Source organism: Pocillopora damicornis, chromosome 5, assembly GCF_964200805.1.
Source record: "Pocillopora damicornis chromosome 5, jaPocDami1.2, whole genome shotgun sequence".
Classification (NCBI taxonomy): domain Eukaryota; kingdom Metazoa; phylum Cnidaria; class Anthozoa; order Scleractinia; family Pocilloporidae; genus Pocillopora; species Pocillopora damicornis.
The window spans coordinates 6,895,609-6,919,164 of NC_142674.1; the positions used below are offsets into that span (position 1 = coordinate 6,895,609).

The 23,556-nt window shown below is 37.3% G+C and overlaps 3 protein-coding genes across 7 annotated transcripts in view; 2 read left to right on the top strand and 1 right to left on the bottom strand.

The window, feature by feature from the left end:
* Positions 1-13,729, top strand: LOC113673449 (DNA repair protein complementing XP-C cells homolog). Its single transcript, XM_027189869.2, has 27 exons — positions 1-324; positions 1,921-2,409; positions 2,959-3,088; positions 3,570-3,648; positions 3,825-3,893; positions 4,343-4,431; positions 4,746-4,797; positions 5,470-5,508; positions 5,875-5,934; positions 6,102-6,146; positions 6,275-7,031; positions 7,253-7,303; positions 7,421-7,513; positions 7,649-7,770; positions 7,964-7,997; positions 8,133-8,190; positions 8,276-8,310; positions 8,586-8,662; positions 9,127-9,171; positions 9,272-9,316; positions 9,404-9,493; positions 9,588-9,669; positions 10,186-10,279; positions 10,639-10,732; positions 10,925-11,014; positions 11,596-11,677; positions 12,331-13,729. Exons 1-27 carry the CDS (start codon positions 60-62, stop codon positions 12,462-12,464), a joined length of 3,300 nt encoding a protein of 1,099 aa, XP_027045670.2. The 5' UTR covers positions 1-59; the 3' UTR covers positions 12,465-13,729.
* On the bottom strand, positions 13,224-22,868 carry LOC113673383 (centromere protein K). 2 transcript variants are annotated; one of them, XM_089206865.1, is made up of 13 exons: positions 22,633-22,711; positions 21,474-21,512; positions 21,010-21,050; positions 20,645-20,815; positions 19,723-19,800; positions 19,291-19,369; positions 18,625-18,671; positions 18,338-18,420; positions 17,676-17,777; positions 16,607-16,676; positions 16,185-16,244; positions 15,517-15,573; positions 13,224-14,751 (listed from the first exon to the last, which is right to left on the bottom strand). In XM_089206865.1, the coding sequence occupies exons 3-13, from the start codon at positions 21,034-21,036 to the stop codon at positions 14,596-14,598; spliced, it is 930 nt and encodes a 309-aa protein (XP_089062991.1). In that variant the 5' UTR covers positions 21,037-21,050; positions 21,474-21,512; positions 22,633-22,711; the 3' UTR covers positions 13,224-14,595. The 2 variants fall into 2 exon arrangements, with proteins under 2 accessions (XP_089062991.1, XP_089062990.1); XM_089206864.1 differs by lacking the exon at positions 21,474-21,512 and having other exon boundaries at positions 22,633-22,868.
* The window catches only part of LOC113673354 (HMG box-containing protein 1), a 15,835-nt gene continuing 13,765 nt past the window's right edge, over positions 21,487-23,556 (top strand). The window contains exon 1 of one of the 4 annotated variants that reach the window (XM_089206855.1): positions 21,487-21,559. The gene's annotated coding sequence lies outside the window, so the exon portion shown is untranslated. Of the gene's footprint in view, positions 21,560-22,160; positions 22,290-22,830; positions 23,084-23,556 lie in introns of those variants that run through there. The other 3 variants (XM_027189776.2, XM_089206857.1, XM_027189761.2) reach the window with 3 other exon arrangements.

Consider the following 23,556-nt stretch of genomic DNA (forward strand, 5'->3'; position numbering starts at 1 on the left):
ATGATCAGCGGTTTGTTGGTCAGAAACCCGCGAAACATGGCTTCTTGGGCAGCGATTGAATGAGCAAATCGGTCGCCCAAAATAACCAAGTTATGGCGAGATTGAGGTCAGATTCTGCTAAAACGAAGAGAGAAACTACGAGGAAAACTTCTTCTGCCTCAAGAGTTTGTAAAAATGGTAAATCTGGAGCGACAGCGGCGAAGAACTCTGTATCTTCAAAAGCAAGCTTGCGATCAGTCAAGCGCGAAATAGAACCGGCTGCCGATTCTTTACAGAAATCAACTAAGTGCTGTGACAAATCGACGGATGAACCCTCCAGAAACGGTGAGTTTTTCGAAAATATTCTGGGCGTCTTACCTTTACAAAAGTGACTTCGTCTTATTTTCTGTTGATCAGTAGCTGCGATTGCAGTGAAGGTGGTTATGAATTAGAAATGCCTTCTTTAGTTACGTAACACACAAGGGGGCTTTGTACCCAATTCTGGGGCTCTGAAAAGATTTTCTATTAGGGGGGTGAATGGCGGAAACTAGTATCTTAGTTACCTTTGGAAAACACGTTAGGTTGCCGCGGTATTATGATTTTACTTCTCTTGAAAGGGTTTGTACCACATACATCTACCCTCTCTCTACCCCACCCTTTGCTAAATGTTTGTCCTTGTTATAGAGCCATGAATGGTTAAGGTAATTTACAAGTATGATATTAGCTGCAGTCACACTAGACATTTTAACCAGGTTATTTCTAATTTATCAATTAGAGTTAATGTACCTTGTTGTCGTGGCTGTTGTTACCAGACTCCATGTTCAGAAGTAATGCACTTCTTTGTGCCATGTAGAACAACATTTCCCACACAGACCACAAAGACTGGCAGATTTGGGGAAAAAAGCAATTCACGGCACTGATAAGAAACCACTAACCTGTGTCTAACTACACAGAAAGGTAGTTTAGAATTAGCCAAACTCAGTTAAAAAATCTTTTGTTCTCCATCCATTTATATGGTTACTGTTTACCCTTTAACTCCCACGAGTCACCATAACAGAATTTCTCCTTACCATATCAATACCATGCCAAGAAGACAAGTGATAAGAATAAAGATTGGGCAATTGTTATTTGATTCAATACTGAATTCTCAAAACTAACATCATGAGAACTGTATGGCAGACAGCTAGGAGAATTACTTTTGTGATCTGGGATTGAAACAGTTAAGCCAGTTTCAGTTTGATAAAGAGTCTAAAAAAGCAGCTGCATCATGATTTTTCAGTTACTTGGTCACTCAAGCACCACAATCCAATTGCCGTAGGATTTACAATCAGTACTGCTACTTAGAAACAAGGGTTTCTTTTTATCATAAATATTGAAAGAATACATCACTGTGCTTGAAAGACCTTGGTGTTCATTCAAAAGTGCTCTACGAAAGTTACACATGGCAGGATTCATGATTTCCCCAAGCCATCTCTGATTTCTTGGATAGAACCAAACTCAGGGACAATTGATTCAACCACAATAGAGGACAATCTGATATCTACACAAAATCAACATCATGCTGAAGGACAGTACCTTGGAAGTTTGTGTGGTATGCATCTGAAGGAAGAGGGATTACCATGTCTGTGAGGGTATAGAAAGGAGACTAAATGAAAGAAAGAGAAACCAGAAAATAAGAACATGGTCATCAACTTCTGCATTTTATTTGGTTTTCCCCATGATGTCAATTAGGTTCACCTACTCTATAACCCATGTCAGTGTGGTAATTCAAAAAATATAACCCCTTTGTTTCATCTCAACCAAATCTTTCACCAAGTTAAGTTTTTAGGAAATTTGAACCAGGTGTCTTAAAAAAAGACCCAGTCAACTACCCTGGTGTGGCTGCAGCCGTTAATTCATATTCTTACTACGGGTATAAATATTTGTTATTTTAAAATTTAGGGCCCTCTCACAGAGGCAAGAGGAGAAAGTTCTCATCCCAGGAGTTTAGTGAATCTCCCTCAAAAAAACCTAAAGTGAATTTATCTGAAGACCAAATGCCAGAGAATGTGAAAAATGTAGACGGCAAGAAAAGATTTTCCAAGGCAGAGAAACGTAAATCATCTGCATGTTTGAAACAAGCCTCTAATAAGAATGATGTGAAACCAAAGGCCACCTCCCTTGAGTTGAAACAGGTGCATGTACCTATCACAAAGATAAAAGGGAAGCTGAAAAAAGAAAGTCCAGTGAAACATAAACATTCACCTGTACCTACTCCTGGAAATGAACAGAGTTCACCTAGAAAACACCATGCAGCTGCAAGCAAAAGGTTGAAACTAGATTTGAAAGAAAATGTCAAAGAAGAGAATGATGTTGAGGAAAATAAAGCAAAAGAATCTATGGAAGATGATTCTAGTGATGATGAGGAGATAGAGTGGGAAGATGTTGATGGTAGGTATACAATATGTGTTTTGGCATGAGAACCAATGAGACAAGTATTAACCCTTGGGCCACTTAGAATGACGAGCATATAATTTCTCCTTACCACATCACCCCTGAATCATACATTTACTTCATGAGAATAGAGAAAATAATTACCAATTCAAAAAGATCTTGATTATTCAACAAAGTCTCCTCGTCAGAATGCTAAGAAATGCATAAAAAACAGTATGGAGAATTTGCATACTGTTGTTAGGGTGTAAAGGGTTAAGATAAAGGAAAGGATCACTATAATTTGAGATGCAATAATATAGTTCTATGAAGATTTAAACATAGTTTCTTACTACATGGGAGGGGTGACTGAAGCCCCCTTGAAGGAGGGGGAGGAGGATAAAGTCTCAAAAACTGAAATTTGTAGAGGAATACCTGGAGCAAAACTTACCAACACTGTACATTTATCCCAGTTCAATGTAATTGTAATTGTTTAAAAAGAACATATAGTCTTAAAGTTTGAATAAATGTACCAATATTTCTCTGTTTTGATTTGCTTTGTTTGGGTAGAGGCTGATGTTGTGGATCATGGACCTGAACATGAGGAAGCTTCAACCTCACAGGAGGATCAGCCACCCAGCAAAAGCAGTGTTGAGATCAGTATCACAGTACCGGGAACAAAAAAGAAAAAAAAAGGATGGTAATCTCATATCTTAATACTAAATTGATTACAACTAATCATGCAGTAAGTCAGTCAATTAATCAATCATTCAGTCTCAGTCTGTCAATCAATGAATCAGTTGGTCTGTCAATCAGTTAATCAGCCATCAGTCAGTCAGTCAATCAGTAAGTCTGTCAATCAGTTAATCAGTCAGTGAGTCAGTCAGGCAATCAGGTATTAACTCAGTAAGTTAGTTACTAAGTTAGTCAGTCACTCAATCAGTCAGTGGGTCAGTTAGTCAGTTAGTCAGTCAGTCAGTCATTCTGTCAGTAGGTCAGTTAGTCAGTGAGTCGGTAAGTCAGTGAGTCAGTAATCAGACAGTTAGTTTGTAAGCCAAGCAGCCAATCAGTGTGTTCTTCAAATTTGGCTGGAAAAAATGAATTGTCTTCGCTCACTTTTAAATATGTTTTTAGTTAGTGATAAAACTCTACTTTTTTTTGTCCTTTTTACTGTTTTACAGGAGTCATGAAGATGTTGTTAAATACATTAAAAGAGCAATTAACAGATTTAGGAAAGATGTTTACACCAGTGCCCACAAGGTATTGGGCAGTTGTTCCATGATATAACATTGTGCATAGCTTGTCTTCAATATAGTGTATATATACATTATTCACCAAGCATGAGGTCTTTCCATGGGTGCTGCCAACTATATGAAATGTAATGTTTGCAGTATTAAACCATTTAATTTCTCTTTTACATTGTATGTTTTCCTCAGGTTCACATTTTGACTCTTATTGCACGTGGATTCTTTAGAAACAACATTTGTAATGGGTCCCTGCTACAGGTAAAAAAAAAAATTTAATTACAACCCCTGGGACCCAGTTGTTCAAATGCCAATGAGCAGTAACCCAGGGTTAAATTTTGGTCCTGCTTTCTTTGTTCCTTTGTTCTAAAGCATTTTTTCTTTTTTCTTTTTTTCTTTTTTCTTTTTAGAGCATCCAATCATCAAATTGTAGCAAAAAAGAGCTACACTGAATTTTCATTTTAAGCTTTCCTCTCTGAAATCAGATTTCACACTAACCAGGATCATCTAAACCCAGCTTTGAACAACCCAGCCCTGTAGTACAATTTCTGACCTAAAAAATAGGCTTTTGTTTGTTTTAAAGGACAAAAACCAGACAGAAAATCTTGATAATTATGGACATCTCTTTTTCTGTTTTGAAGGTTTGAATGATCTAAAGTCTAAAGAAGTTACCAAATACATACTGATAATTTCAACTTTTCATTCTTCAGGCTATTCTGCTATCCCATGTTCCAGGGGACTTTATTTCTGTGAACAAGAGGAAATGGGATGTGGTACAACTTACAAACTTCTTGAAATGGTTAGACTTCTTTTTTTCTTTTTTTTTTTGAAGAAAAAGAGATATCATGAGGATAAAGTAATGTACATGTAAAACTCAGCCCTCCATCACTCTGACAAAGGGCTATCGCTTGAAACATCAGCCTTTAAACTCTTTATGGTGGTCAATATATGTTTTCAACACTAAATTACCTGTTATACTCTCCCACCGATGCAGCACCAGTTTCTTTAGAAACTTAACCCCTTTATCCTTAAAATTGTATGTTGATTGATAAACATTGCATATGCAGTTACATGTTTGGATTACCCCATAGCTTCTGATGTCTTAAAATTCAGGTTTCAAAGTGAGTTCTCCAGCACTGATGATTTAAGAACTGGAGACAAAGAGGTAACAATTTAAAACTACATTAAATCAGTATCTAATCATAAATGGAATATGCCTACTATGCTTATTAATCACATTTATGTACAATTTTATGTGTGTGTGTGTATTTGCTATCACCACATAATCAGTATCCCTCACTCCTAGTTTCTGTTGTCTATCATACCTCTCCCAATTGCCTGGCCACACCCAATTCCCCTTCCATTCCTCATTCCTAGTTCCTGTGCCTTGTGTTCATCCCTTGTCCCTTTCCTCCCTGCACCAAACCTCCATTCCCACTCCTGTTTCCACACCCTGCCCCAAATCCCTGTTCCCCTTTCCGATGTCCCAGTATTTTCCCTTGTTTCCATTTCCTGCAATCATCCCCCAATCCCTGTTCCTTTTCCATGTGCTCATCTCCTGTCATCTCTCACTGTATCTCCATCCACTTTAGCTGCCTTTACACCATCCCAAACCCCCCTCTTGCCTTTCAGTCCTCCAGTTTTCATATCCTGTTCCCAGAGCTTGTCCCATGTCATTATTTCCTATCCCATTCCTCAGTTCCAGTCCCATCCCCATCTCGGTTCATTGCTCCTACGTCCTGTTCTTATCCCCTGCTAATACCTCATTTTCCTACCATTTCACTTTCCCTCCTGTTTTCTGGAGATTCAACTAACTCCTTTTCTATTGTTCTTCTAGACAGACAAACAGATAGCCAGATTTCAAAACTTATCTGAGGTTTGTAGTTATGAAGAAAGCTTAACTTAATTAACACTGAACAGTTGTATGTATAAATAAATTAAATGCGATCTTTTAAATTGACAACATAATCAGTAAACTTTCCTCTGATCAATTTTTTTCCTTGTAATCTGTTAAGAATGTGATTTGTCAAAAACAGAAGTAAATGGAACTTAGTAGTGGCTGTGTATCATAAAAAATTATTCTTGGGTAGCTTATCACAAAGTCATCAGGACTGAATTTAATGGGGTTTCTTGTGTGTATCTGAGTGATGTATTACTCTGATTATATATAACTTATCCAGAGTGGAATGTATACCCACTAAAAGCTCAATTGTCCTGACATGTTCTTACAATAAATTTTCAGGTATTTGTGACAATCTTCAGAGCACTTGGATTTCTGACAAGGCTTGTGTATTCCCTTCAGGTAAGATTTTCCAAATATTTTTCATATAAACAGATCTCTAATTTTGCCTAACCAGAGGAACTAGAGAGGGGAAGTTATGCATGTTCCAGACCACATACTTATGAAATGTTGACATCCTAAGGAGACTGATAAACAATGCATATTTGTCTTTACTTTGTTTATGTCAGCCCATGTCAGCTAAAGGTGACGTAGACGGTAAAACAAGCTCTAAAGTAAGTACTGAATTGTGTTCATGAACAAATTGATAATCTTTTATCAATAAATGGCAAAGAAAAATTTGATTGATTACAGAGCTAATTAACAACTCGTTTTAATGATTATGATATTGTTATTTGTGCAGACTGTAAAGAAGAATACTCCCAAGGGGAAAAAAGTATCTCCTCAAAATTCAAAAAAATTATCACCACCACATGTTCAGGAGGAAGCTGCGACAAAGTCAGAGAATTTCAAATCAGAAAATGAACCCAAGACAACTTTATCTAAATCCGTGACACTCGTTTCTGAAAATACAAGTGATGTTGACAGTAAGAAATTAAAAAAGGAGAAGGTAACTAAAACTGGTACAAAGGAAGGAGGTAAATTGATTAGTGGTGTTCAAAGAACTCCTAAGACTTCTGATAAGAATAGCAAAGTCAGTAAGACTAGGAAAAAGAACAAGGATAACATTGGTGATGACCCTGCCAAAAAACCTGTGAAGAAGAGACCTTTACGTAAGAGATCCAAGGTAGATTACTCACTCAGTGACCATGAGAAGGAAATTGATGATGACAAAGAATGGAGTGAACCATCTAGTGAAAGTGAAGAGGAGGAAGACACAAACTGCTCAGAAAAATTCCCAAAGAAGAAAAACAAGTCTCCTCTGTCCAGGACAAAAGTGTCCTCTGCAGATAGTTGTAATGGTACACCAACTGAGAACAGTAGCGTGTCATTTATTAATCTTTTGGATGATGATAGTGATTTTGAAGTTTCAAGCAAACCATTGGTTAAAAGAAAACTGGCTGCTGATTCATCAAATAAAAAGAAGCCTGTGAAGATTATCAGCTCTGATGATTCTGATGAAAGTATCAAGTGTTTGGGAGTTTTCGCTGATGAAACAGGTTTGTATCACCAGTAGGAATGTGTGCACTTGTTTGGTTAGCCATTACTGTGAAATGGAGAGCAAGATGCCTTTTCATAGCATGCAAAATTATCTCCCTTTTCTTGAGGAAAAGGAAATGCCCATAGGCTTCCAAAAGAGGCTTTTCCATCCTCTTTTTTATAATAGTGCTATATTGTAACAAACAGGTATTTTTACTTAGGCAGTATGTTTATTCAACAGGTATCAACTGGTGGACTGAGGTGTTTTTGCCTGCTGACAAGAAATGGATTTGTAAGTGTAATGCTTGAGCAGCGATATTCTCTCTTAATTCTCTGAGGTAATAATATTTCTATTATCATAATGGGGACATGACAAAGCATTGCTAAGTTTCTTTCCTTTTTTTGCCAGGTGTTCATCTTGAATCTTTTAGTGTCAATCATCCTGAACTGTGTGAACAACAGGCAACCCAACCTATGGTATATGTTGTGTCATTTGATAATGGTTAGTTTGACGATATTAATTTTCACTTGATACTTGTGTCGTTTTACCTTATTCCACTTCTCTTTTCTTAGTACCTTACAAAGTGCTGGTAAAAGTACATTTACGGTTGAAGTGTTTTTATATCTTTCCTTTAAGATAATGCTGTCAAAGACATCACCAATAGGTATGCCTCTTCTTTCATGTCTAAGACCAGGAAGCTTCGCATTGATTCTGATTGGTGGGAAGATACACTTCTTCCATACAAGTCAAAAAATAAGGTAAAATGCTGTATTATTCAATGTTGTATTAATACCACTATTTTGAAATACAGTTCTGTATATTTTAACGTTATGTTATAGGAATAGCTTAAACTGTTAGAGATGGTTTTGTATCATCCAACATCATTTTAAGTGAAAGAATAACGTGAATCACTAGACTATTAATTAAGACTGCTTTTGTCTTTTTGGCCAGAAAATGGATAAAATGGAAAATTCTCTTCTTGAGGGTATGTATTAAGCTCCACACCAGAACCAGAGGAGTTGTATTTGACGTTAAATCCAGTTGAATTGATCGAACAATTGCAGCACAACTCGAGCTTTTCCCTTTTAAACGTTAACCGTTTTACCTTTTTTCCCACTAGATCAACTTCTTGACAAACCTCTGCCCACCAGCTTAACGGAGTACAAAAACCATCCTCTGTGAGTTTATGTTGAATTCCTTTCCCTCTTTACACTTCTAGGACAAGTGAGTCAGTTAAATGTAATTGTTTGCGTTAACTTGCAGTTACGTGTTGAAGAGACATCTCCTTAAATTTGAAGGTTAGTAAAAGGATACAACCTTATATCCGCCTGTCACTCACACTTGTTCTTGACGTCATGTGGTGCCACTATTATCGGTAGCAAAATTCTTGCAAGTCACTGTTCCCTGTGACCTCTCATAAGTCTTTGATCGACGTATTCCTTTTTTCTCAGTCCTAAAGGCATTTATCCACAAACGTTGTGCAATGAAAGTCACCATAAAATTGTAAATGAAAAAAATTGATGCTTTGATTTAACTAACAGTTGTCATGATGATTAGGACTTTGATTTCTCAGGCTTGTACCCAGAAACTGCAGCCATTTTGGGTTATTGCCGCGGTGAAGCAGTCTACTCAAGACAATGTGTTCATTTGGTGAGTAAACTCTTCCACTCGCTTTGAGAATTTGGTGTCAGATCAAGCAATATCCCCTAGTTGGTATTTTTTTACCTCCTCAACTCGTTTCTGCTCGAAAATGTGTTGATACTATTAGTTCTTTAGTTGATCTTACAATCGCTGGACTATCGCTTGAGAAATTTTTAATTGAAATGTCGAAAGTATAAATCGGGGATTGCTATGGTTTTTCTTCTGACACGATGTGTGATTGGTTTAGAAAACTCGCGCCACTTTCTCGGCAAATCAGATTTCGAGCCAACACCACTCGCGACTTGGTCACCCGCGTTTTCCCGCGCTTCAGGCTTCAGGTTCTTTAAGTTCTCATTGGATCCTGGTGACATTTTCCTTCTCGTGATTGGCTGTTGTGATTGCTTGGGTTTTGGATTCGGACTCTCGATTGAATGAAACTTTATCGTGTATTTTTCTTTCGACTTTTTTTCTAGCTCCACACAAGAGAGAAGTGGTTGAATGAGGCTTTGGTTGTGAAGGCAAGAGATGCGTTTCTTTACCAGTTAGGAATCCAAAATAAACTGTTGATGTTTTTTTGTTTTTCTTCTTTAAACTTATTTTGTATTACTCTTATTTTAGCAAGGCGAGAAACCTTACAAGGTTGTAAAAGGACGGCCTAAAAGGGTGAGAACTATTTTTATGTCTTTGAAGGTCGAGATTTCTAAATGTATACAGAGTTTGAAAGTGTTGATTTTTTGTTTGTTTGCTCAGAATCAACCAATCCATGAGCGAGATTCAGTCACAATTGACTTGTTTGGCAGATGGCAAACAGAGAAATATAAACCTCCGCCAGCGAAAGATGTAAGGAGCTTGAAAAACAAGTGTTTGTGGCATTTAGAGAAGGAAATATGTGCATTTAAAATGAAATATTTGTGTGAATCTTTTTGGCTTTCAGGGAAAAGTACCAAGGAATGAATATGGTAACGTAGAGTTATTCCAACCTTGTATGCTGCCACCAGGAACGAGGCACATTCAAAGTGAGTTTCTTATATTATGTGATAAGTGTCAGTTCTATTGCACTTTAGAAGACGCCGCCCTTATTTTTCTGCGCCGGTAGAAGGTTGGAGGTTTATCGGATTTGTAGTAACAGGGTAGGAGTTGGGGTTGATGAATAAGATACAGTTGTGTGGGGTGTTACTTTTCTGTTCGAATGACACATATTTCACGGCAGGTTTCCCCCCCACCCCCCCCTCCCCTCCCTGGTAATTTCCTGAAACACGGACTTTTTACTCGTGAGTAAGGGAAGGGAGGGCATCTGTGTGAAGGAGGAAAGAGGGAGGAATGGGAAAGGAAGGCAAAGAAGGCGAAGGGGGTGAGGAGGCTAAGGGGGGGGGGGGAGGTCAAGGAAGGGGAATAAAAGACGAGGGGGAGGAGGAGGGAGGAGAAATGAGGGCGGACACCGTGAAAGCAGAGTTTCCTTGAATATTAGGTCTTCGCTTCTTCAACGATGTGAGACGGACAGCAGTTCTTATCATCGCTCTTTTGTTTAATAGTTAACGGCATCCAACGGGTGGCTAAGAAACTCGGCATTGATTGCGCTCAGGCTGTGATTGGATTTGATTTTCACTGTGGTTTTAGCCATCCTGTGTAAGTAGATATTTTGAAAATGTTTTCCTCTACCGGTAAGAAGCTGTTCACCATTTTGTAGCTGAGACAATGTTCGAATTTTAATTTATTAATGTTCCCGTTTGTGAAATTTTGGGTAGAAATAACTTGCATTAATTTACGTTCATTAAAACAATGAGCGCCGTGTTGTGTTCATGACAATGATTGGAGCTCTCTCTCAGGGTCTTTCCTTAATAGGACGCAGTAGAATAGCCAGCTTTTCTTGAAGTGGAAGTAAATGGCTTGGGGACAATAACCGTTCTGGGCGGTGCAAAGTTTTTTTTTATTATTTGAAAGCTTGCATAAATTGTAAATTTTCTCGTCAACCTTTTTTTTCTCAGTATTGATGGTGTTGTGGTGTGTGAGGAATATGAACAGGTGTTATTGGATGCGTGGCATGAAGAAGAGGAACAAGCAGAGAGGAAAAGAGCAGAGGTCTGTTTATCAACTCTCCCCACCTCATGCCATATATTTCCTTTTTAAATTATTTGTGAGAATTTGATGTTTCATCGAGATAAACCATGATGTGGTTGATAAAATTTCTAATCAGCTGTTCGCTGGACATTGAATCGATTGTACGAGAAGGAGTTGACTGTGTGTTTGCTCTTCATATCTTGATTTCCGCAGAAGCGCGAAAAACGTATGCTGGCGAACTGGAAGCTTTTGACGAGGTCACTGTTAATCCGTGAAAGACTGAAGAAAAGATACAACACAGAGGTAGAGCCACATTCACTTGTCAATCTCAATCCTGTCTTATTTCGTGCCAGCTTTTCCGCGATCAGGAAACGAGAGCGAAAAGGCAGACGGACTAAAATCGAAAAAGAGAAGCCCTCTTTCCGTCGCCATCGGTTTCATCCCTCCTACGTTTTTTTCCCGCTCGCTCCGCCTTTTTGTTCGTCCCATCGAACTAAGTACATAGAATAGGTTAGTTTGAAACAGACATGGTTTCTCTTGTACCTGGATATTTTTCTTTTCGTCACTTAAATAATTGAATCGAAACAACCCAGGAACATTAAATTATTGAAATCGCGAGAAATAGCGACATACATGTTCGAAAATGTACGCGGAGTCTTGAAAATAATAGCTGTTGAGGTACAATTTTTGCATTCACTCTCTCTAAAGTCTTCGCAACTGCTAGATTTGTTAGTGATGCTGCTACGTAGGTCGAGCTTATGTACTTCTTTCTTGCGCTCTGCATTTTTTGACCCTTGCACATGTATGATTCCCGCTCCAATCTCCATGTGTTGAGAAGTCTACTCTGGTACTAATAATCGCTCTTCATGTGACCGTCTTTGCAGGAGACAAGCACAGTTGAGACACCAAGCCAAGAGGACGAGGCTGCCACCGACACCTTAGTTTCATGGCCTCTGAACAGACAAGGTAACGCTCTGTTGATAACTAAGCTATTCTATGGAGATATGGCCAAAGTGTGTTTGGCACGGTGATTTTTTAACAATGTGCAATAAAAATTGGCACAGAATTCGTTTTGGTAGGGGAATTTCAGTACAGACGAAATTTTTCGACTCTAGTTAGCGTCACTTTCGTAGTAATAAACTTGTTTAGTTTTACAGTAAAGCGACAATTGTTTGTTTAGTCTGATCCTCCCGATGAACGTAGTCTTGAGAAGGATTGTGGTTAGTAATAGCGACTGACGTTTCGACAACCTAAGCGGAAGACATCATCCGAGTCGAATTGTATTAGTTCGGTTCATGTCAGTTGATCGGTCTGTTGTGCAGAGATGTGATTGGCTGCGAGAGTCGAGTAGCGTTCGTCGGTCATGATTGGTCAGTTTTGATCCGTTAGTCTTGTTGGTCGTTCTGCTCTGTTTGTCTGTAGAGTAAATTTCGCGAATAAGTTGACGGACTTCCAATTCAACGGAAACAAATAACATCACGCTTTCTTTACCACAAAGGTTGTCGAAACGTCAGTTTCTACCACCGAAAATAATAGTTTTCAAGACTACTCATCCGGACGATCAGATTACACGATCAAATAGTACAGTATTAACCTTTTTCTTCATGTTGTCTTTAAAGAGGGCAAAACGAGTGTTGCTGGTGAGGGACATTGCCATGTATTTCCTGAGAGTGGACACTCACAGGATCCTGTTACCGGAGAATGGAGTAAATCATGTTCGTGTGGATTAACTCTTCCGTTCGAAAAAATGTAGACAGAAAAAAAAAACTCCGTCAAACAAAATTCAAATTGTAAGTTAATATTAACAGTGTAAATCCAAACGTTTCTTTCTACACCTTGTAAAACTACTATTTAGTTCCTGAAGTTTGACTAAAGAAAACATACCCATGGAAAAGAAAAATTGCGCATTTGAGTTTTGAGCACCGTTGGTGCTGCAGTAGCATATATTATGACCTTGAGTAAACGCAAAGAAGGTTGTTGTTAGTCTCTGACTGTGGGTGAAATAATCTTCAGAAACAATTGACCATCGCCTAGCCAACAATTTGGAATAACTTTTTGAACGAGTGACGTAAACCCAAAACCAGAATACTGTTTGAGCGCTTTTTACTCGTGCCGTAAAACCGCCCGTCATACCGAAGGGAAATTCCCTGATAACTTAAGGTAAAAAGAAGCAAACGAATTAATAAAAGCAAAACCGAAGAATTATCTGATCATTCTCGACACTCATAGAAAATTGCTCTCTGTCCGATCAATACGAAGCTAAACATCACTAGGCACCAGTCAGAACTTAAACAAAGGCTTGGGAAACGCGGCTGTCAAAGCATGATTGATTAACGGATTCTCATCTCGTTAGTCGAGAACGTGTCGCAAAATTCCAAGGCTAATCGCACGGCACAAATACGTACAATAGTCAATTGAAAATTGGTCCACGAACAACAGGAAAATGAGGAACTAAAATTGTGGTTCTCAACTATTTCATGGAATATTTGTTACATCTATGTCCAAATCAACATTGGTTTAACATACTTTAATTAGTTTATACCACACAGGTGAACAGTACTTTTTTGCCAACACAGATTGGCTGGTTTGGAAGTGATTAGCAAATACTATTCACCTCCAAGCTGCCAAAGAGGAAAAATTGCACATCAACAGTTTGGTTTCTGTGTGTTTTATACTAAAAACTAATTATTATTCACCTCAGTGTTGGTGAATAAGGTGGATATTTACCTCCACTTTAGTGAATAATTATTTTCTATACTTTATTTTAACTGACATGTATCAATTTTTCCAGTTGCATTATTTGACTTTTTTTTGGATTGCAATCATTGAAATCATGAGGGTGGCATTAAGGGATGTAACAATTGGTCATTTAATGACAAAATGCAGATGTATTGCAACAGGATAGTATCTAGTTCATAAGCTAAATAAATTGTTTTGTTTGTGCAGATGTTACTTTTACAATGTATTTTTCTTTTTTAAGAGTAACTGTCACATAATAAATTGTTGTTAACAATTCAATTATTTGAGCAAGACTGTTGTTCATTTTCAGGAGGGAGGGATGGGAGAGAGGTCTTTATTTGGGTCAGAATCAGATGGCTTCTTTAACCCTTCAGCCCTTTCATCCCTGAGGGTGACCAACATCTAATTTCTCCTTTCAATATCATCCCTGAATCAAACTTTAAGGTCATGAGAATAAAGGAAATGATCATCAACTGTAGAACCTCTTGATTGTTTAACAAATTCTCCTTGTCAACACATTAAGAAATGTATAGAGAACAGTATAGAGAATATTTGTATTGATGTTAGGGTGTAAAGGGTTAACTCCCAAGATTTCATTAGTAGTTCTCCTTACTGTCTGCCATACAATTCATATGATGTTAGTTTGGAGAATTTAGAATTGGGCTGACCAATAATACCCTGATTGATATTTTTTTTTATTCTCATTACTTGTCTACTTGACATTGCACTGATAGCATAAGGAGAAATTTTGTCTTGGTCACTAAGGGGACTTAAAGGGTTAACAACTCATCATTACCTTGATTTTCCTTCCTAGGGATCCACAAGTTACAACATCCCCCTCCCAAGCCAAGATTGTTCACTCAAATGCTTAGCAAAAACATCTTTGTTTAAATTCTTTTTGGTCAATGCTAAAATATTTCTGTAGTTTTGGCTCCAATTTCAAAATCATGCCATTTCCCACTGCTATATTCTTAGCAGAGACTTCAGCTGTTGTTGTTGTTGTTTTGATGAGTCACAATCATCTCTGCATGCAGGTGCACTAAAACAACCATAGCCAGTGACTAACTGTAAGTCTCTTTCCCACTTTTGTTTTGCACTGTTTTTTTTCCTTCTTCTGACACACAGTAAGTCCTTTGTGTGGGCTTTCAGTTGAAAGCCACCAGCCTAATAAGATTGCAGTCTTGAGGGTGTCTCTTAGCTACGCCACACCTAAGTAACAGTTCAATGTATGGTGGCCAGTGACTTTCCTTGATTCTGATGTAAGGATCGTGAGGCCTTACATAGGAGATGTTCATCAGATCCTGTTTCAAAGAAAAAGAAAAATTTTAAGAAAAATTCCTTGGAAAAATACACTAATTGCATAAAATTACTCCTTAAATGACAGGCCTGGCAGGATGGCTTACAATTGCATGCACCTCAACCATAAAGTAGTGTAGACAAAGATTTTTGCTCCTGGGGAGCAAGAATGGTAGGGTTTTGATCCTTTAACTCAAAGGGGTGACGTTGGGGTGATTTCTCTTTACAGTATCAGCTTTAGAAGCATCAAGATTATGGGAATGAAGAAGAGACTAGGGATACTCTTTTATTTAATTCTAAACTCTCACTTATGACCTACAAGAAATGTACAGCAAACATTGTGGAGAATTGAAATTTAGATCTCTGGGGTCAGAGGGTTAGGAAAGTTTCCTTCTCTCTCCTAGGTATCATTCCAGATATGTGGGTTCCAAGTAGTACTGATTTTGTTTGCCTCAGTCTTTTTTTCTTTAGGTTCTCCAAATTTCTTCCCTCCAAAAAACCAACTCTCCAAATTCCAAAGCTTTATTTTTCTTTCTCTTTTTTTTTCTAACTTGATTGCTATGTTGCCAACAGGGTCAGCCTGGTGGTGTAGCAATTATCACACCCAACAAGCATATTGAAGAAATTTCATTTCAAAGAGAATTTTTTTTCAAATATTTCACAGTACATTGTAAGATTAAATCTAAAGATACAGACAGCAACAAGGAAAATACTTCCCTTATGTATGCAAAAGAACTGCTATAAGAGAAAGATCTGGTGAGAATATGTACCTCAGTTAACTTTTGCAGTGAGATGTACCTAACATTAGGGTCTAGATGGACCTTTGCCTGAAATAAAAATAAATTAAAAGTTTATGATAACTCAGGGCATAATGGCAACAAAGTGTACCCTAACAGTTTGCTACAATTAATGCAATTTCCTTTTTGAATGATGATCATAATTGAAGTAAATAATTGCCAACTGTTGCCGTTAGGAAACTGGTACATATAATTCATATTGCTAACATCAAGTCCTGAGGGATTACTGATACAATCTCATTCTTATCAATAATCATAATTAACCATTTAACCCATAAAATTGACTGACATCTAATTTCTCCTTACAATATCACCCCTGAATCACACATCAAGGTCATGAGAATAAAGGAGATGATCACCAAGTAAAGAAGCTCTTGATTGTTGAACAAATTCTCCTTGTCAGAACCTTAGGAAATGTCTAGGGAGTAGTATGGAGAATATGCATACTGATGTTAGAGAGTAAAGGGTTAAAGTAAATAATTGCCAACTGTTGCCATTAGGAAACTGGTACTCATAATTCATATTGCCAACATCAAGACCTGAGGGATTACTGGCACAACCCTCCTCTAATCAATGCCACCTTAACTTGTGGATGTGTATGCTAGCTACGTGCCCTCCACTACACATCAAATGACATTTACCTTGCTTCCTTTCAAGTTATCAGGTGATGGAAGGGGAAAGTTTTCAGCCAAAAAAGAACCCTGAAAAATTAAGCAAAGGAAAGCCTGAAGCTGAAAATCAAATTAAATTCATGATTGATATTTAATTTTCAATACAGTGCCTTTGAGGTATGATCTGGCAACTGCCACTCCCCTGTCAAAAAATTCTCTGTAATATAAGTCAACTTCTTTGGCTGATCAAATTTTTTTTCCTTCTAACAACCTGTTTCCCATGTCCACACTGACATTACAGGAGAGCAATTTTAAAGCCTGTGCATGTGCTGAATGACTGACTAGCTACCTCCAGGTTAGTGGGACCAGAGCCAAGTCCTTTAGAAGCTGAATCCTGGGGCTTGACTCAGAGCTAGTGCTACTCTAACAAATAAGATATCAATAAAACTAACCAGTTTCTTTGTGATCTCCACAAGATACGCATCTGCAGACTTCTTCTTTCTTTCCAGCTCCTTCACCTGGCTGCAATGAAGGCAACCGACAATTAATACAACCCACCTATATCTAAAAATATATCACAAAGGAAAAAAGATCCTTGACTTCAAGATGACATGATTATAAATGAGAGCCCCAGGTGAAAGTATGCAATAGGGAATGCAACCTAATCAGAAAAACTCCAAAGAAGCCCCACCCACACATTCCCAACGTCACCACCACCACTAAAGCATTTTATAAGCTTTGCTACAGAGAGGCACATTTTAGTAATAACTGACCCAAGAGTTCTTAGGTTCCCTCTAAGCTTATTGTGAAGCATGCAAATACACTGCAGAAGATCCAAAACTTGAGAGAATTTTTCCAAATGTATCAATTTTGAACACCTAAGTTTTTCATTCCCCTTCATAAAAAATCTCGCCTAAGAAAAACAAACATACACTCAGTCTCCATAAATTACTACATTGGTCAGGGCTCCTAAATCACAGCATTTCCATTCAGGTTCCAAGAAAATAATATTGTACCTCACCCAAAAATAGGGGTTTGAGTTGTGGAATTCAATACATAGCTTTTAGACTTTTGATCCCTAAAAGCATCTAGCATCTAACTCTCCTTAAAATACCACCCCTGAATCAAACATTGTTGCTTTTTATTTTCAAGGCCTTAACCAATGACATTAAAATATATGAACTTTCTTTTTCTTAAATATATAACTTTCCATATTAACTGTTCACAACCACTTGTTTGCCGCATGCAGATTTCAATCTTGAGAAGCCAGTATTAACTCTCTAACTTCTAGGAGTGACTAGCATCTAATTTCTCCTTACAATGTCCCCCCTGAATCACAAATTAAGGTCACAAGAATAAAGGAAATGATAAACTTAAGAAGCTGTTGATTGTTAAGCAAATTCTCCTTGTCAGCACCTTAGGGAACGTATGGAGAACAGTATGGAGAAAATGCATACTGATTTTGGGGTGTAAAGAGTTAATTAAAAGTAACTTCAAACAATTATATTTAACCATTTTTACCTTGTTACACCCTGAACATTTTCTTTCTCCTGCTCTAGAATACCAATTTTAATCTGTAGAGATTTCTGTACTTTCTGGTGCTGTTGTAGAAGCTCTTCCTCTCTAAATATCACAGTAAAACATTAATTAATATTGCAGCATAGATGCATACATTTAATAGGTCATTTTACAGTTGTGTACTTATAGTTGCCAAGCCTTTGATTTGGAGTGAGGCTGAAGGTGACCTTGATGTGATAGAGACTAGTATCTAGTTAACATTGATAATAACAAGGCAATTTGCATTTGAAAAACAGCAAAGTTTGTGCCAAACAAGGTCACCTTTAGCCTTACTCCTATTAAAATGCTTGGCAACCAAGCATGTAACTGTAAAATGAACTATTTATCAAATGCACTTCCAATATGTGCCTCTTCACCCACTGGTATCTAGGTCAAATTTGAAATTTGGAAAGTTGTTTTTGTGGAAGCAAAAAAAAATTTAGAAAACCCTCAGAGCAAGACTGAAAACTAACAACAAATTTAAAATAAGTAACATTTCATAAGACACCAGCAGTGGAAGGGTGCAGTCTCATCATTCTACCCCTCTACAAATCCCCCCCACCCCCCACCCCCCACCCCCCACCCCCCACCCTCATGCTACCCAGGTCTATGCACTAAATCATTACCTTTTCAGATCATCTTCCACCTGTTTGCGTTGTCCTTTTATGATTTGCAATGTTTCTTCTAGCTGCTGTATACTTGTCAGCAACTATATTGGACAATTAAAGCAGAGTAAAGTAAGAATCACCGAAGAACTGTGTTGTGTGATGGATTACAAGCAAGTATCCTTAGAGGGTACCAATGAGTACAGTGAACAAAAGAAGAAAAGGTACATTAACATCCTCTCTAAAGTGTCTTTTATAGTTGATACAGAGTTACAAATATTCATAAAAACATTTCAAGTCATTCATACCTCACTTTTCAGATGAGCATCAGTATAGTTGGGATCTGTTGATGTCACTGAAACAAAATTCAATTCATCATAAAAACAAAAGCTTAAGAAATTAAGAAAAAGACATTAAGACTTGGTTCCCAAGGCTCTTTCATCAGTGGTAACATATGTTCATACACACAAGTAACAGGGTGCATGCCCTTTTTCAGAAACAAATTTCAAGGACTTTTCCAGGACTTTTCCAGGACTTTTCTAGGATTCAGATTGTTTTCTCCAGGACTCCAAATTTTACCTTTAAACCTTCCATTCCCAAGATCTACAAATCAGTTCTCCTTGCCATCTAGAAAAATTTTGTATAACATAAATTCTAAAAACTTTATTGCCTGATTTCAACAAATTTCAAGAACTTTTCCAGGACTCAGATGGATTCTTCCAGGACTCTGAATTTTACCTTAAAACCTTTTAGTTCTAAGATTTAAAAATCAGTTCTCCTTACCATCTACATAAATTTTGTGTAACATAAATTCTGAAAACCTTACTGCTTGATTTAAGCAGATTTCCAGGACATTCCAAGAGCTGTAGTCTCTTCCCAGGAATTTCAAGTTCTGGAAAATGCCAAAATAAAATTCCACAGCTTTCCAGGATTTTCAGAACCTATACAAACCCTGGAGTAATTCTTCAACTTACCTTGGAGTCCTTGATTTTCAACTGCTATGAGCTCTGTTTGAAGCTTCTTCTCTTTTACTTTTAAGACTCTCTCAAGAACCTAAAGAACAGTGTATAATATAGGTTTTAGTGTTCATATGGCTTCATTAATAAAAGACCATCTTGTTGTCAAAATAGCTAACAGAAATTGCTTTCAATGATTTACAAGACTTAGCTTTGGTCTCAGCAGTTTGTAAAGTTTGATGTCCTAAGTATAGATTAAGTATCATTTCTGTTCTTGCTGATTTTGACAATTAAAGACTTTCAGTTACATTAGGGACTTTGAGATCGAATACAGTTAGGCTTGAGGAGAATCTTTGACCAAATGATCCAGAATTTGGGTTTCTATGTACTAGATAAAAATTTAATTGTAGATCACATCATGATTGCAACTGCACTCTCAAATTAACTTACCTTATAAGCATCAAACTCCTCTTCACCCATGTAAGTTGTGTTAGAATTTGTGGACCTTGCATCAAGACGAGCATGGGTCTGAAAAGAAATGAATTGATAAAAATATCATCAAAAAAAAGATTGACCATAGATAGTTATGTAGGTCATAACATTGTACCATAGTTAAGAGAGTACTTTTTTCAGCATTTATAGAAAGGAAATAGAAAAATAAATTAATCAGGTCTCTATAATGTAGTACTTTGGTCACACTGGAGCACTAACAACACTTTTGTATTATTTACATACATAAGCATTGATTCCTAATAAAAAGTGTCAGAGGTTCTATAATCCTAAGAGATAAGAGAGTCTTTTTTAGTTCTGATAGATTTTTAACAGTTATATGTCTGATCAAGTATCATTTTAGAGCAACTGCACCAAGTGGAAGGACTGAACAGAAAAACATTTGGTACAGGACCATGACTTCAGGAACAAGCACAGAGAGGTTTGTGCATCATGATCAAGAGCCAAATATTTTCCTGTCTGGCTCAACCAAAGTCAGTGGATAAGCATTTTATCATATGACCATTAAGCATTGAAAATTTGGTAAAATTATGTTTCAACTTACAGTAAATAGGATGCGATAGATGGGCACAGGCAAGATACCAACAAACAATATTTGAAATTCTTATTTTTTCGGAGTCAGAACTAGAACTTCATAATTCAAAGAAAAATGCAAATTTTTTCCTTATTTCTGTTTTTCCTTGAGTTTTCACAATAAGGCCATGTAAGTCCCAAGACTGACAGCTTTTTACCTTGCACATGATAGCTTTCACTATGTTTTGCAATAGGATTGAGCATGCTGTGCCTGACAGGTCATATGATAATGTAAACCAGGGCATGCCTGCATAGCTCACTACAGCTACATTAGAGATACATCACTCACATTATTCAGTTCTTTCCAGATATTTTCACAATCATTCCTGAGTTGTGTTTCAGTTGGTGTTTGCTCAGCAGACATCTCATCAACTTGTTCACTTGACTTGTTGTTATTTCCATCTTCTGAAACAGCTGAGCTCTCTTCAAAGCTTAAGGAACGCCGAACATCTTTAACACTCTGAGAATAAAAGTAATTGTAATCCTCAATAAGAGAATTTGCACACAGGAAACTTAAAAATTCACGTAGTCTGGCAGCATATATATCTTATCAAGAGATCTACAATCAACTTCCTTTGTTGGAGATCAGGTTTGATACCAAGTAAACAAAGTTTTACATGACTATCAATTGAAGAAAACATATTCTCTTCTTACCAAGTTATTTGATGTGCCCACAGACATCTTGAACAACAATCCTGGATAAAACAAAACATAAATGTTTATTACTGAAAGACCGTTACATAGAGAACTAAAAAGAGCCCATGATCTTTATTTCATCCAGCGCATTTACAATGCTCTAAAATCAAAAGAATACAACAACAAAAAAAACAATTTAAAATATCTTTCCCTTTCCTTTAAAGCATAACAACCACTTTCATGATTAAATGGAAAAAGTAATCATGGTTCAGACTGGTTTCAAAATTTGTTACCAAGAAAATATTTGAACCATTACAAGATGAAAAAATTTGTTAGAACATAAGTGCCCTAACAGCAGCCATTATGAGCATATTCAAGATCTGAACTATTCAATTTGAAAAAAGCCAATCAGAGTTGGGAATAAATCGTTTACATGCAGATATATTCAAAAAGTAATTCAAAAACAATAGCAATCTGCTCACTTCAAAACATTTTCACCCCATCCATACTTGGCACATGCTCTGAACAGTAAAGGAAGGGAATCAATGGCCTTGGAAACTTCAAAGTGGTAACTATCATGTTTCACTGAGATTCTGGTTAATTTCATGAGCACAAATGACAGATGACAAAACCTTGGCCTTGGGCTACAAAATCTAAAAAAGTGTGATATTTTATGCTTGCACAGTGAGACACCCTACTGACCAGGGGGCTGTAAGTTTTAGAAAAAGTAAAAGCCTTCTCGATCACTATCACATGAACAAATTCATATTTTCTCTTGCCATATCACAAATGCATATACATGCATATTTAAAGTAAAACATTATGGCAATCATATGTCAGGAGTTCTACCTCAGTTTCACTGAACAATTAGAGGAACAAGTTTAGACATGCAAATCCATGCTTCTTTATATTTTAATGAGCTCTTTGAGAGTCAGTCAACACTTGATGAGGGGAAGGTATCATGCAAAAGGAGTGTTGCTCTTTCATCAAAAAAAGGGAAGTGATTATCACTATTTTAACCTGAAAATAAAAAATTCAGTCAATTTTGAGTCAACTGAAGGGATAAAAATTTTCATAAGCGATGAAGTAGTTGACTGATATGATTTCTGATGGTGGGTCATTAAATCTTATTGACATCTGTCAACTAGTAAAATAATGATGATAACCTTTGCAAAACAAAAGCATAACATTACCAATGACACATAGAAAGAGGTTGATCCTGGTCTTCCCTTCAACCATAGCAAATTATAACATTGGCTGTTAATGGAATACACTTCAATACGCTAATCGTATAGCAGGTAAGTTTTATAATTATTGACTTTCCCTTGAAGCGCTGGATCTATAAATTTAACGCTTACTCTTCTTCATTCATCGGGTTTTTTATAAAACGAGTTAGATTTTCTATAAAATGGTTTGTAGCAACAAAGATGCGGTTTATTCGCTGAGAGATACCTGAAATAAGACCATTTTCAATGTATAACAGCTAAGCGTCCTAAAATATCTCTTATTTGGGCTGCGAGCCGCCATGCTGCTAAAAAGGCGCGAAATTGACATTAAATGAGGTAAACGAGCTGTCTTCAAAGAACAGAGATTTCTTTCAAGCTAAAGAGCATTGCAGTGGTAAGAAACAAAACAACTGACCGTCAGTTTGCACATATAGGAGCAGATCTCCACGATTTCTAAAGAATCATTAGCTCATCGTCGAATCAATAATCAAATACAGATGCTCGACACTTTGTTGACAGGCCCGGGCAAGCACTTTACGCGCGCAATCACGACATATCACGTGACGCGAACTTGAGTGACAACACTCCATGAATGAACTAATTTAGACCGTCGTATTGTTGCAAACAGCCAATCACCGCCGTCAAAATGTTGTTGATATAGCAACTTGCGTAAAAAATTTGAAAGGACAATGGCGTCGGTTACGGTCCGTAGTAAGAATTTTCTGCCTCCCCGGCTGGCGGTCGAAAAGGTTTGATTTTCGCGTAATCTTAGCGAGACAGGCTACGAAATCACTGAATCTTGTAGAAATTCGCAAAGCTGTTGTGTGATCACATCTCTCTTTGACACCAACCGCGACAACTTCGAGGTAAGTGTAAAATTTTTCATTCAAAAGCACTCCGCGATATTTATGACGGCTTCTGCAAGCCTGAGCAATACTGGCGCCGAAGAGAGCTCGCAAGTGACCGATGCGTGTTCTCGCCTCTCTTTCGCTCGGGTTTGGAAATCGAAATGCGGTGTTTCAATGCGCAGATCATGTGTTCTACAATGTTCCAAACAAAGTCCGGACATGATTGATCAAAGTACAAAAAATGCCAAGAGTAATGACAATAGTACAATAGTCCCATATCGTAAACAAGTAACTGGAGGACGACTTTGATTCTTGTTTTGGCTTATTTTTAAGGCCGTTTTTCGTTGATCAACCGATTCAATGCTTGTTCTCACTGTAAAAAGACAGATTCAAAATATTTTCATCGGGGATTCCCCCAGGATGTAACAAGTTTTTACTCAAGGTCGTTCCATAATGGTTGCGATCGTACGACCCGGCGACTTTGTTTTCCA